The 14,048-nt window shown below is 39.1% G+C and overlaps 3 protein-coding genes across 3 annotated transcripts; 2 read left to right on the top strand and 1 right to left on the bottom strand.

Moving 5' to 3' along the window:
- On the top strand, positions 2,373-3,338 carry LOC104704395 (glutathione S-transferase T3-like). Its single transcript, XM_010420494.1, has one exon. It carries the CDS (start codon positions 2,373-2,375, stop codon positions 3,336-3,338), a length of 966 nt encoding a protein of 321 aa, XP_010418796.1.
- On the top strand, positions 4,035-5,931 carry LOC104704394. Its single transcript, XM_019227018.1, has 2 exons — positions 4,035-4,872; positions 5,882-5,931. Exons 1-2 carry the CDS (start codon positions 4,035-4,037, stop codon positions 5,929-5,931), a joined length of 888 nt encoding a protein of 295 aa, XP_019082563.1.
- Positions 6,197-8,059, bottom strand: LOC104704393. Its single transcript, XM_010420492.1, has 2 exons — positions 6,461-8,059; positions 6,197-6,367 (listed from the first exon to the last, which is right to left on the bottom strand). The coding sequence occupies exons 1-2, from the start codon at positions 8,057-8,059 to the stop codon at positions 6,197-6,199; spliced, it is 1,770 nt and encodes a 589-aa protein (XP_010418794.1).

The raw sequence follows: 14,048 nt of genomic DNA, 5'->3' as shown, positions 1-14,048 counted from the left end.
CCATCCGAATTGTGTTTAATCTTGTAAACCCATTTGGATCCAATGGCTTTCTTTCCTGGAGGCAAATCCTCAATTGTCCAAGTCTGATTTTCTTCTAAAGCAACAACTTCAGACCCCATTGCTTGTGTCCATACCTTACTCTGAAGTGCTTGTTTATAATTTGTTGGTTCAACAGCCGACGTGATAGCGACCAAATACGCACGGTGTGGTTCAGAAAAACGGGAACAACTCACATAATTATTAATGGGGTAGAGAGATTTTGATGTACCTAACAGCCTCGTCTGAGCAGTATTGATCTGATAATCTTGTAATTTAACCGGAGGATTGCGATTACGCTCTCCACGGCGAAGCGGAATAGCATCTAGGACCGGACTGGCAGGTTCCACAGTGGGAGACGGGGAAGACGGAGGAGTCGACGTGAGGGATGGCGAAGGTGATGGTGTCGGTAAGGATGGCGACGGTGAACCGCCAGTATTAGTCGATCGACGAACAGAGTTGGGTGAAGAAGGCAAGGGTGATGTTGGAGACGTGATATTGGTAGTTGGGCTCAGAGGAGATAACGGGCCTGGTGAAACAATCGGGCCTTGAGATGGACTGTCGGAATCCTCTAGTGGACCGAGAGAATGAGAAGCCCATAATATGTTTTCTTCATCGTCCTCCATTGAATGTTAGAGCACCATTACTCCAGTATCTTAGTGGATTACTCTTAATTTTGGGGCCCAAAATTAGATTATAAAACCAATATTTGAGTCTAATATGCTTAGTATCGATTCTATGGATAGGTTTGAGAGTAACCCTTGAGCAACAATACATGTCATATTGCGATTGGTAAACTGATAAATATAAAAGGTATTTTTTTTTTCCTCATATTTTTTTCATTCTTTCTCGACATCTCTCTCTTCTTTCTCTTCTTTTTCGTTCATGGGAGATAAATCGCGAATCGTTTGTCATCGGAAAAACCAACCGATTAACATCATATCGTTGATTTATCCGGCTAAATCTCGATGGTTTTGGGTTAAACAGAGGGTGATTGGAGATTTTTTTGGCGTAACCCAGCCTATTAGGGTTTGTCATTTCGGTTCTCACGATTTGGCGACGGCGAAGGTTCCACAGTGGTGGGACAACGATGGCGGAGGAGTGGTGGGACAACGGCGGATGTCCGGCGAGGTCCACCGTCTAACGAATTGGAGAGATACGGTTCGTCTTCTAATCTATGTTTTTTTGTGTTTCTGTAATTCATCTCTGTATGGTCTTTAATTGTTAGGGTTTCATATTCATTCGATTGCTTGTTAGAATTGTTAATCTTTGCTGTCGATTTGACTTATTAAGCATCGATTGTGAGATTAATTTGATGTTAATCTTGGTTTTGAAATTTGTTTGTATGATTTAGGGTTTCGGTTTAATTAATGATTATTGTCTGATAGCTTTTTATGAATGAGTGGCTTATTTTGTATGATTTATGTTCTTGTTTTGTGTTATAGCTTTTGTGTTATAACTTTGTATGTTCTTGTAAATTTTTGATGTTCTTGTATTTTTAGAGTGTAAGTGTAGTTTGATGTTTAACAAGATTGTCTTGTTTTCTGCGAGGTTCTCATGAACTGGATATAGCGGTTAAATGATGAAGAGTGGTGTTGATGAAGTGGTTTACCGGTTGGACAGTTAAAATTGATAAGGTATGGTCATATAACTCTCATATGTTATTGTTAGGTTTTGAGTATGATGTGATTGGGATGAATGAGTTGGTTTTGTTGTTCTTGTTCTGTTTTGTTAATCTTTCTGTTATAGATTGTTCTTGTTCTTGTTCTAACTGTGAGTTCTTGTTCTAGTTCGGTTTACATATTAACTGTTCTTGTTCTGTTTTGATAAAACTGTGAGTTCTTGTTCTAGTTTGATGTTTTCTATAAATAATTGTGCTAAAAGGTATGATTTGGGATGTTTTGCCGTGTCATGTTTTCCTTTTTTGCTCAAGTGTTTTAAAATATTTTGAAACCTGATTGTTGTGCTTGTTCTAGTTTGTTTGTAGTTTGAATAAAAAGCATAATTACACGTTAAACATCAACTTTAACATCAACTTTAACATCAACTTAAACATGATTGAATTTGAATTTAGTATTGACATTAAACATCAAGTTTTGGAATATTTGTACACAAGTAGATTTACTGAAAAGTGATTCAGTATTGAAAAGTATATCTCTTGTCAACTAAACACTCATTTGCCTTTTACCTCAAATAAACTTTACTTTTTCTATCTAACCTTCAGTTAAAAAGCTAACCTAACCTTGAGTTCAATATAAACCCTCATTGTTAAACAATATAAACCCTCAATCTACAATCCCTTATAGTTAAACATAAGCTTTCATTAAACACAAACAATGTCTTCTAGAAATCCTGATCGTTTGTCATCAGAAAATTATGTTGATCTTTTAAATTCCCAAATAGATCCCAACTTTTCTGATAATCCTAACCCTCCACATTCTGCTCAATCCTCTCAGCCTATTCAATTTAGCAACCCATTCTCTTCTCATCCACCCCACTTTACCTCAACATTCTCTTCTCAGCCTCGTAACTTTAGCCCAAAATCCGAAACTGAAGACTGTATAGAGGTTACAGTTGAAGAGACTGAAGAAGACGGCGGCAGAGGAAGTAGGAAGCGGTGGACAGCAGAGAAAGATGTCAACCTCATAAGTGCTTGGTTGAACACAAGCAAGGATGCAGTTGTAAGTAATGAGCAGCGGTTAACTAGTTTCTGGAAGCGAGTTGCAGAATATTACAAAGCAAATGATGGATCAGCCGGTTCAAGCGCAAGAGGGCCTTCACAATGTAAGGCTAGGTGGAACAAGATAAACCTCCAAGTGAACAAGTTTGTGGGATGTTACGCACAAGCAAGTACAAGAAGGAAAAATAGAGAATCAGAAGATGACGTGATGAGAATGGCGTATGAGCTTTACAATAATGACATGAAGAAGCCATTTATGCTTGGACATTGCTGGAGGGAGCTGAAGCACGATCAGAAATGGATCATAGAAGAATGTAACCACAAGAGGACTAAGCTTGCATCTGAGACTACTACTACGAGCAATGATGGACCTGAGAAGAGGCCTCCGGGTATTAAAGCTACAAAGAACAAAGGGAAGAAACCGAGTGTTAGTATTGATGTTGAGGATGGTTCTGTTCGTAGGTTGGATAAGATCATTGCAATGAAGGATCAAGAACAAGCTGCTAAAGAGAGGCACAACAAGATGAGATTGCTAGACAGCTTAGTTAACAAGAGTGAACTAACACCCGCTGAAGTGCTACTTAGAGACAAACTAGTAGATCAAATGTTGACAAACATTTAGGTTTCAATTCTTTTGATTTGTTATGTTTAACTCTTGTGTGTCTTTCTCATGTTGTCACCATTCTATGTCTCTCATGTTCGTATGTTTTGTTGTGATTAACTCTACTTGTATTCTTTTGTTTCAGGTTTCGGGTCATGAAATGTAGCTGAGGACAGTCACATGAAGAAAAGAAGCTGTCTTGTTGTGGAACATGTCACGGATTCGGGATGTTTTGTTGATGTGAAGGGTTATGTCTAAATGGCTTTTGATGTTTGTAAGGATAGTATGGCTTTTGTAAGGGTTATGTCTAAATACCTTTTGATGTTTGTAAGGGTTGTATTTATTTGGTTGTATTTGTTTGGCAAGGACAGTCACGGTTCTATTTGTTTTGGCAAGGACAGTCACAGTTCTGCCTTTTGTAAGGGTTGTAGTTTGTTTGCTTGTGTCTCTACTGTTAGTCTATATATTGGACAACTTTTTCTTCTTCATTTGCAACAACATTTACTCCATTACACCCGCAAACAAACTCTCTTTCCTCCTATCTTCACTTCTCCTCCTATACCAAATAAAACATAAACTTCCATTACAAAAACCTCCTATACCAAATAAAACATAAACTTCCATTACAAAATCCTCCTATACCAAAGAAAAAGCCTTCTCCATTACAAATAAATTAAACTTCTTATAAGCCTTCTACTAAACCCAAATTGTCAAAAGATGTCTAATTGGAGTTCCGATCAAGAAGTTGATGATATTGTAGAGGACGAAGTTGATAGTATAGTGGAGGATATCCAATACAACTACACTCACCCAGATGTACCATCATCTTCAATTATCCAAAGAGTCAACATTAATAGAGACCGCGAAGAAGGTCACGTTCGGCTATGGAATGATTATTTTAGTGATAATCCGACTTACACTCAAGCTATGTTCCGCCGTCGCTTTAGAATGAACAAACCATTGTTTCTTCGTATTGTTAATGCTATTGAGAATGGAGTCCCATATTTCAGACAAAGGCGAGATGCTACTGGAAGGCTCGGCCTTTCTGCATTTCAAAAATGTACGTCAGCTATTCGTATCATGGCGTACGGATGTTCGGCAAATGCAATGGATGAATATTTACGACTCGCTGAAACAACCGCCCAAAAATGCCTTCTACATTTTGTTGAGGGAGTTATAAATCTGTTTGGAGACGAGTATCTCAGAAGACCTACGGCGGAAGACCTCCAACGATTGATGAATATTGGAGAACATCGGGGTTTCCCCGGAATGATAGGGAGCATAGATTGTATGCACTGGGAGTGGAAGAATTGTCCCACTGCATGGAAAGGACAATATTCACGTGGATTTGGAAAACCGACAATCGTACTAGAGGCAGTGGCATCACAAGATTTATGGATTTGGCACGCATTTTTCGGACCACCAGGTACGTTAAATGATATCAATGTTTTGGACCGCTCACTGGTCTTTGATGATATCCTAGAGGGCCGAGCTCCGAGAGTTTCATACGTTGTCAATGGAAGGCAATACAAAATGGCGTACTACCTAACTGACGGTATCTACCCCAAATGGGCAACTTTCATCCAATCCATTACACTTCCACGTGGTCGAAAAGCAAAACTCTTTGCTCAAAATCAAGAAGCATGTTGTAAAGATGTAGAGCGCACATTTGGAGTCTTGCAAGCTCGATTTGCAATCGTGAAAAATCCCGCACTTTTTTGGGATAAAGGAAAAATAGGGAAAACAATGAGAGCATGTATCATCCTGCATAACATGATAGTGGAAGACGAACGACATGAATACAATTTCTACTATCCAACAGAGTTCTATCACGGAGAAGGAAGCGGAACTTCCCAAGTCGATTTATCGTATTCTACAGATATGCCAACAACTAGAAATAATATGATGCGCATTCGAAATGACCTTCATGATACACAAATGCATGATCGTTTGGAAAAAAACTTGATTGAGCATATCTGGCAAAAAAATTGGACAACCGCAAAATAAATCTTATTCCGACTTTTGTTTAATATGTTTAATATTTCAACTTTTGTACTATATGTTCAATATTCCGAATTTTGTAAAATATGTGTAATATTCCAAAGTTTGTAAAATTGTATTGTTTTCAATTTTATGTAATAGAAAATATTTAAATAATTGTTTTGTCATTTTAGATATTTAAAGTTTGATAATTAATCAACATAAAATAAAAAATTATTATTTAAATGCTTGAGCATCTTTTTTTTGGGTTCTCTAGTAATAGGGTGATTTTGCTTAAGTTTCTCTTAGAGTTACTTTACTAAATTTATTATTAATTATATAATTAATTAATGTGAGAGTAACTATGGTGGGTTACTCCACTAATGATGGTCTTATGAAGATCGGATTGAATGAAAGGAAACTCTGTTTCACAAAACCGTACATCCCGAGATATCAAAAATTCATTTGCATCAAGATCATAGAGTCTCCAAGCCTTTTTTCCATAAGGATAGCCCACAAATATGCATTTCCGACTGCGAGAGGCAAATTTTTCACCCTGATGACGGTGATTATGGGCATAACAGAGGCTCCCGAAGACTTTCAAATGATCGTAGCTGGGAGCAGTCCCATATAATATTTCATAAGGAGTGATGCCGTTTAAAACAGAGCTTGGGGTACGGTTGATTATATAGCCTGCTGTCAAGATGCACTCTCTCCAAAACGTGATTGACAAGTTTGATTGGAATCTCAACGCTCTAGCCACATTCAAAATGGCGATGTTTTCTTTCAGCTCGTGCATTCTGTTGAGGGGTAGCAACACAAGAAGTTTCATGAACAATTCCTTGACTCCGAAAGAATGTACCCATACATGTGAATTCAGTTCCATTATCGCTCCTTATTCACTTTACTTGTTTTTGAAATTGTGTTGTAGCCATGGCAATCAAACCTTTCAGATTTGCAGCAGTTTCAGTTTTGTTATGTTGTAGATATATCCATACACTACGAGAGTAATCATCAACGATGGTAAGGAAGTAACGAGCACCGGAGGAAGAGGGAGTGCAATAAGGACCCTAAATATCACAGTGAATAAGTTCAAAAACAGACGATTTTTTAATTGTACTTATTGGAAAACAAGAACGTGTTTGTTTGGCACGGAAACAGACATCACACGCCTTATTGTAAATATCAGAATCAACAGAAACAGAAACTTGCGGAAGTGAACCAACTACTCTTGCAGATGGGTGACCCATCCTTTGATGCCACAACGTGTAAGCCTTTGCTTCTTGTGTAGTGAAAAGTGCGACGGATTCGGTTCTGCAGAAGCGGAAGGTTCCACCGTCTCGCTTACCCGCACCAATCATCATCCTCGAACCGTGGTCCTGAATGACAAGGAACTGGTCAGCCATTTGTACAATACAAGTATTCTCATCCATCAACTGCCCTAGAGAAATAAGATCATATTGCAACTCTGCTACATAAAAAACTGGCTTCAAAATCAGATTGGATCCCAACACAACAGTGCCTTCTTGACAAGATACCCGTTCGCGTCCATCGGCTAACACAACTAACACCGGTGACATAGGTCTCACATTCGTAAGAATGTCATAGTTGTTTGTCAAATGGTGAGAAGCACCAGTGTCTAATATCCAAGAAGGAAAGGATGACTTACTAGACTGTTTCTCGTTGCTAGGACCAGCACCACTATGGGATCGACCATTCAGCAACTTGACAAGGTTGTTCCATTGAACGTCGCTCAGCTCGCTAACCCCATCACGATCCTTCTCCGTGATCACATAGTTGGCATGTTCTTGAGATGAAACCGGTGGAACATGGACAACATTCGCATAACTCATGGGACGACCACGACCAGAAGAAGGGAGACCACTACCACGACTCTTCCCTTGCATCGTTCTCCTGCGAGGTCGGTCACCCCACCACTCTCGATAACCAACCACGGCAAAGCAGCTATCGGAAGAATGACCTCCACGATTGCAGTGTTTGCATAGAGCTTGTTCAGGACGAACCGAGGATTGCATTCGAGGTCGTTGTTGGACAGCAAATGCAAAGATTTCAGGAGCCGCCTCATTCTTTGTAACATTAGTGCGCATGTCTTCTTCCTGGCGGACAATGTTATACACTTCCTCCATTGGTTGAATCGGAGTTCGTGAAACCAAACTCGACCTCACCGTATTGAAGGAATCATCAAGACCAGATAAGAAATCATGCACCTTATCTTCCTCCCGATCTATTTCTTGAAGAGAGATCAAGTCGCACTCACACTTTCCGCATTGACAAACACGCAAAGGTCGGTGAGTAGCCATGCTGTCCCATATGCGGTTTAGTTTCCCATAGTACGCTTCAATAGCGAGACCCCTCTGTTTGCAACATGCGAGTTCCACCTTGAGTTGTTGGATACGGGGACCGTTAGTGACAGAAAAGCATTTCTTCAGATGATCCCACAAGTCCTTCGCAACATCACAATGAGAGATGTTGGAACGAAGTGATGGCTCCACCGTCATGCGGATCCAAGAAACCAACAAGGCTTGGATAGTCCACCAATCTTCAAGATCAGGAGATCCTTCTGCTGGACGAGCAATGGATCCATCCAAGAAGCCAAACTTCTTGCGGGAACAAAGAGCTGTTTTTATTCTACAAGCCCATTCGTCATAATTTGTTCCTTTCAGCAACGGAAGTGATCTCACAGCTCTGGGATTGTCAGCAGCACTCAAATCGTAGGGCGAGATCTTACGTCGCACCTCCATAGTCGTCGGGGTCGGGTTTGTATCGGTCGTTTCACTCATGTTCAAAAGAAAAACAAAAAAATTTGTGTTTCAGGCTCTGATACCATGTAAGATCAGAGAAGGAGATGAATGTTTCTGTATGTTTATCTTTTTGTATGAATACCAATATATATTGTTACAGAACGTAGCTAGCAAGACATAATAATTACAGAGATTTGAAGAGAATATACAGTACAGAGATTTGAAGAGAATATACAGAGCAGGATATGGTAACAAATAACTCTAAGGTCGTGATATATGGGATATGATTGCAGGGACAATAATATCCCATTATAAAGTACATGCAATTGAAGTAAGCATTCTAGCCAAGCTATATATTTATATTTATATACTCTATTTGATTCAGCAAACTCTTTCCATATAGTTATGTTTTGCCTTAGTTTGACCCCATTGTTCTCTTTTGCTTGTCGTGCAGGAAATGGAATATTACAGCCTTGAGGGAGTTGTGGCTGCCCGTGAATTTCGTTCTCATTCTCATTCGGAGGATGGTACTGCCATCCGAGAATTGATAAATCAAATTAGAGAAAGTAAAACTGCGGCTTGCAAGAGACGGAAGAGATGAAGAATAAGAAGAAAAGTAGCATATGTTCATGGCATATGCTGTTGTTCTTTTCTTAAGGCATTTTCATATGGTGCTTTTTTTAACCGATTACTTAAGGCTTTTTTTTTTTTTAATCTTGAAGTCTCGTTTTTTACCTACAATTATCTAATACTTTTATGAACATGTCTTCTTTGGTACCGAAATACATAAGGGATAATACTGTTTAACACAATTGGTTTGAAGGAAGGATCTGACTTTCAAGATCATCAGATTTTGTGATTTTAACTTTATATCTGATTCAGACATGATATTATATAGATTTGTTTTTGCAGTTACACAAAATCTTGAATGTTCGAAAATTATAGAGCTGAAAATCTTTTTTGTTGCTTTTCTCTGAAACCAGTTTACAACTCAGGAGAAGAAGTGATTGGTGAGACGTACTTAGGAGATTTATAAACTCCATAGGTTCTAAATTAAGTACAAGCTGCTCGGCTGAGGTGACGATTAGGACATATCCAAATAAACAAAAGTTATATAGATAGACGATGCTTCCAAATCCTGAAGCCTTTAAGAGAGGATGTGAAAGCTGGCTAAAATGGAAAGCAGCTTCCAATTGTGGAGATGTGGAAGAGAAATCTTCTATTAACTTTGATGTAAAGAATATTTCTCATTAATGAATCAAAGTCAAGATACAAGAGTATTTATACTGTACAATTAGTATATAGAGAAGTAAGCTAAGGGAGACTTATCAACTCTAATATACAGAGTATTAACTTATATGATATAAGTCAATATACCCCCCCTCAAGCCGATACTTCCTTAGAAGAGTAAGCTTGAAATCGACATGCGCTGTAGAAGATGATGAAACGGGCCAGGGTGAAGCGGTTTCGTAAGAATATATGCGAGCTGGTTTCCAGTGTCGAGGTGAAAATGTTTGAGGAAACCATTCTTGACCTGATCGCGTGTAGTGTGGCAATTAATCTTGACATGTTTTGTCCTCTCATGGAAGACATCGTTGTTCGCAATGTGAATAGCTGATTTATTGTCACAGAACAACTTAGCTTGAGAAGTAGGCTCAACCCGTAAATCTTGTAATATCTGTTTGAACCAAAGAAGTTCCTTCGTCGTCTGAGCCATACTCCTGTACTCTGATTCGGTGCTACTGGAGCTCACTATATCCTGTTTCTTCGACTTCCAAGTAATCAAAGAGTCACCGAGGAAGATAAACATACCAGAGATTGATCGTCTAGAATCTTTTCAAGTTCCCCAGTCAGCGTCAGCAAAGCCATTCAAGCAAATCTCAGAGGAAGCAGAGTAAAATAGACCCTGTCCAGGGCTATTCTTCAGGAATGTTGCGAGCAGCTTGAAAATGTGCATCAGTAGGACAGGAGAGGAATTGACTCAACCGATGTACAACAAAGGTAATATCGGGTCGAGTGATACATAAGTAGAGTAACCTGCCAATCAATTCTCTATATGGTCGTCCATCAGATAAAAGAACACCAGTATCTTTGGTCAATGTCTCCTTCGGATCCATGGGAACAGACTTAGGCTGCACCCCAACAAACCTGCATCAGCCAACAAGTCTAAACAATACTTCCTCTGACAAACAGAAATTCCTGTGGAGTTCCTGGCTATCTCCAAGCCAAGGAAAAACTTAGTCGGACCAAGATCCTTGATCTTAAACTGTTTCGCCAGAGTAGCTTTGAACGCAGCAACAGCTATATCACTATTGTTGGCGATGAGAATGTCATCAACATAGAGTAGTAAGGCAGTATATGAAGTACCTTGTTCTTTGACAAACATTGTATTATCCGCATAAGACTGAATAAATCCATCAGCAAGAAGAGCCTTGGAGAAGCACTTGTACCATTGTTGGGAAGCTTGCTTTAAGCCATAGATAGACTTATTTAGTTTACACACTGCATTAGGAGGAAGAGAAGTACCAGGAGATGGTGTGTATCCTTGTGGCAAGCTCATGTAGATTTCTTCATCCAAGTCACTGTGCAGAAAAGCAGTGGTAACATCCATCAGAGTCAAACTCCAACCCTTCTTGGCTGCTAAATCCAACAAAAGTTTCACACTAGCCAATCTTGCAACCGGAGAAAAAGTATCAAAGTAATCGACACCCTCTTGTTGTGTAAAGCCCTTAGCAACCAATCGAGCTTTGTAACGCTCTATGGAACCATCAGCATAATATTTGATGGTATAAACCCATTTACAACCCACCACATTCTTACCTGGTGGTAATGAAACAACATCAAAAGTCCCAGCAGCCTTCATAGAATCCATTTCCACATTCATAGCCTTCGTCCAATATACAGAAGCAATGGCTTGCTGGAAATTTTTTTGTTCGGTTTCAACAGAAACAGAGAGGATATACTCTTGATAGAAAGGTTTGAAATTTGTGTAGGTGATGTAGGAAGTCAAGTGATGAGAAGACGAAGTAGGTGAAATTCGAGTAAGAGAACAGTGATAGTTAGAGAGATAACCTGGTACCTTAGACGTTCGCCTCGGCCTGACCTTTGGTGATGATACAGTGGTTGTCTCAGTAGGCACAATCTCAGATACCGAATTACTTTCACCAGGGATAGACGATTGATGTGAATGAGATGATGTAGAAGATGATGGTAATGAACAATAGCAGATGATAATGGAGGTGATAATGGCAGAATAACACTATCAAATATGTCAGGAGAATGCAAAGAATTGTTCGTTGTCTTGAATGGAAACGTCTCCTCATGAAAAATGATGTTTCGGGTAATGGAAATGATATTGCTCTCCAAATGTAAGACTTTGTAACCTTTGTAACCAAATGAGTAACCTAAGAACACACATTGATCAGCCCTAGGACTAAACTTGTGTCTATCTTTCTGTAAAGTGGAGACATAGCACAAACAACCAAAAGTCCTAAGAAAATGATAGTCAGGTGATTTTTTGTTCAACAGTTCAAAAGGAGTCAAGTTCTTTAGTAAAACAGATGGAGTTCGATTAATGAGGAAAACAGCAGTAAGCAAGCAATCACTCCAATAAACCAAAGGAACATTTGATTGAAACAATAAAGCTCTTGCAACATTAAGTAAATGTTGATGTTTGCGCTCAACAACAGAGTTTTGTTGAGGAGTGTATGCACAAGAAAATTGATGAATCATGCCATGTTCTTTAACTAGTTCAGTGAAAGCAAGTTCAGGAGCATTATCAGTTCGAATAGCCTTAATAGTTGATCCGTATTGAGTAAGAACATACTTGATAAAAGTTGGAAAAACAGAAGTAATATCACTTTTATTTCTTAATAGGTAAACCCAAACAGCTCGAGTACAATCATCTACTATGGTTAAGAAGTATTTAAAACCCTCTACAGACGCAACTGAAAAAGGACCCCATATATCTAAGTGTATAAGTGCAAATGGTTGTGAAGACAAGTGATTATTAGACTCAAAAGGAAGACGTTTTTGTTTAGCTAATGGACAAACATGACAATGACTCTTATCAGATAAAGAAGACATAGGCAAGGGTAAAGTACCAGAAAGAATCTTTAACTTGTCAGAAGATGGGTGTCCGAGGTGTTGATGCCAAAGATGTCCATCGACCTTCAAGGATCCAGTAAAATGCGGAAGTGATGAAGATGAAGAAGTGAGTGCAGAGGATGATGCTTCAGGTTGTAAGATGTACAAATTATGAAGAAGTAAACCTCTACCAATCATCAAGCCCTGAATAGACTCCTGAAGATAACAAGAATCAGGATAGAAATGAGCTGAGCCACGATTGTGATGTAAGAGACTACTAATAGAGATCAAATTAAATTTGAAAGATGGAACATGCAGAACATCATGCAATATGAGTGATGGTGATAAATGAACAGAGCCACAATGTGTGATATCCACCCTATCTTCATTCAGTAAAGAGTCTGTGACTCCAGAAACTGTTATTGTATCATTAAAAAAGGTCAGATCAGAGCAAACATAGCTAGTGGCACCAGTGTCAATAATCCAACTACCATGAGGTATTGTTTTTGATAATGAAGAAAGGCATTGATGTTGAAAAGTGAAACAATTATTTTCAAATCTGAGTGAAGTAGAAGGAAAAACAGTTGGAAAAGAATGAGTACTAGAAGAAGATTGAATAGCCATAACACCATGCTCTATAATAGACGAGGCCTGTGAAGATGAAGCTGGAGTCTCTGAAAGCTTAACTTGAGCATTAAGTTGCTGAATCAAAGAGTGGATTTGTTCACTACTCAATGTACTGACATCAAGATTCACCGCAGTAGACATAGATGGAGTAGAGGAAGTCTCGGTCATCACATTAGCCACAGTATGTGTCGTAGGACGAGGATTAGTTGGTGTGTTCCCTCTGAATTGAGCTGATGACATAGCAGGGCGTTGACCTCCTTGGTAGTTAGCAAAACTACTCTTGAAACCAGGAATGTAACCTGGAGGATATCCATGCAATTTAAAGCATTTTTGGATAACATGACCACTCTGGCCACAATGTGTGCAAACAGGTCTTATAGGAGTCTCAATAGGAGCAGTAGCTTGAAAGATCATACTGTTTGGTTTAGGTGTGATACTCGTCTGTCGTTCATCCGAAGTAACCATGTTGAAAGCCTCTTCAATATTAGGTTTTGGCTCGAGCATGAGGAGGTGACGTCGAGTTGATTCATAAGATGCATATAACCCCATCAAGAACTTTGTAACACGACTCCGTTGTTGAAGCTTCTCCCACAGAGTGGCTGCATTACACTCACACTTCCCACAAGTACAAACAGGGAGCTCAGCATAGTTTTTATATTCCTCCCAAAGAGTCACCAACGTCGTGTAATACGAAGTAACATCCATAGACCCCTGCTACAAAGAACTTAATTTCTGTTCTAACTCATATACTCTAGGAGCATCATCTTGTTTAAAACGTGACATCAGATTATTTCAGATACCTTCAGCAGTAGAGATATATAACAAACTCATACCAATCTTCTTATCCATAGAGTTGATGATCCAGGTAGTGATCATATCGTTACAGCGAGACCACGATCCATAATCTGGATGATCTTCAGAAGGCTTATGAATCTTACCATCAACAAACCCAAGCTTGTTTCTGACATTAAGAGCAATACGCATCGATCTTTTCCAAGTATAGAAATCAGCTCCAGACGTGAGACGATCTGATACAATGTTCATCCCCGCATGATCTGAGCTATGAAGGAAGTAAGGATTGGCATAGTGATCCACCGGAGAAGATGAATCCGATGATGAGTTAACCATTTTTCAGATCCGAAAGAGAAATCAAGATTGTGAGATGTTGGGCAACAATCCAAAGCAAACAAACAAGCTAATCCAATAACCATAGCAAGCAAGTAAAAGAGAATAGAAGATGCAAAGCGAAAGAGTGAATCAACGAACAAAAAAGAGC

Source organism: Camelina sativa, chromosome 7 (assembly GCF_000633955.1).
Source record: "Camelina sativa cultivar DH55 chromosome 7, Cs, whole genome shotgun sequence".
Lineage (NCBI taxonomy): Eukaryota > Viridiplantae > Streptophyta > Magnoliopsida > Brassicales > Brassicaceae > Camelina > Camelina sativa.
Note: the sequence above shows the minus strand (reverse complement) of the source record. Positions and strands in the feature narration are given on the sequence as shown.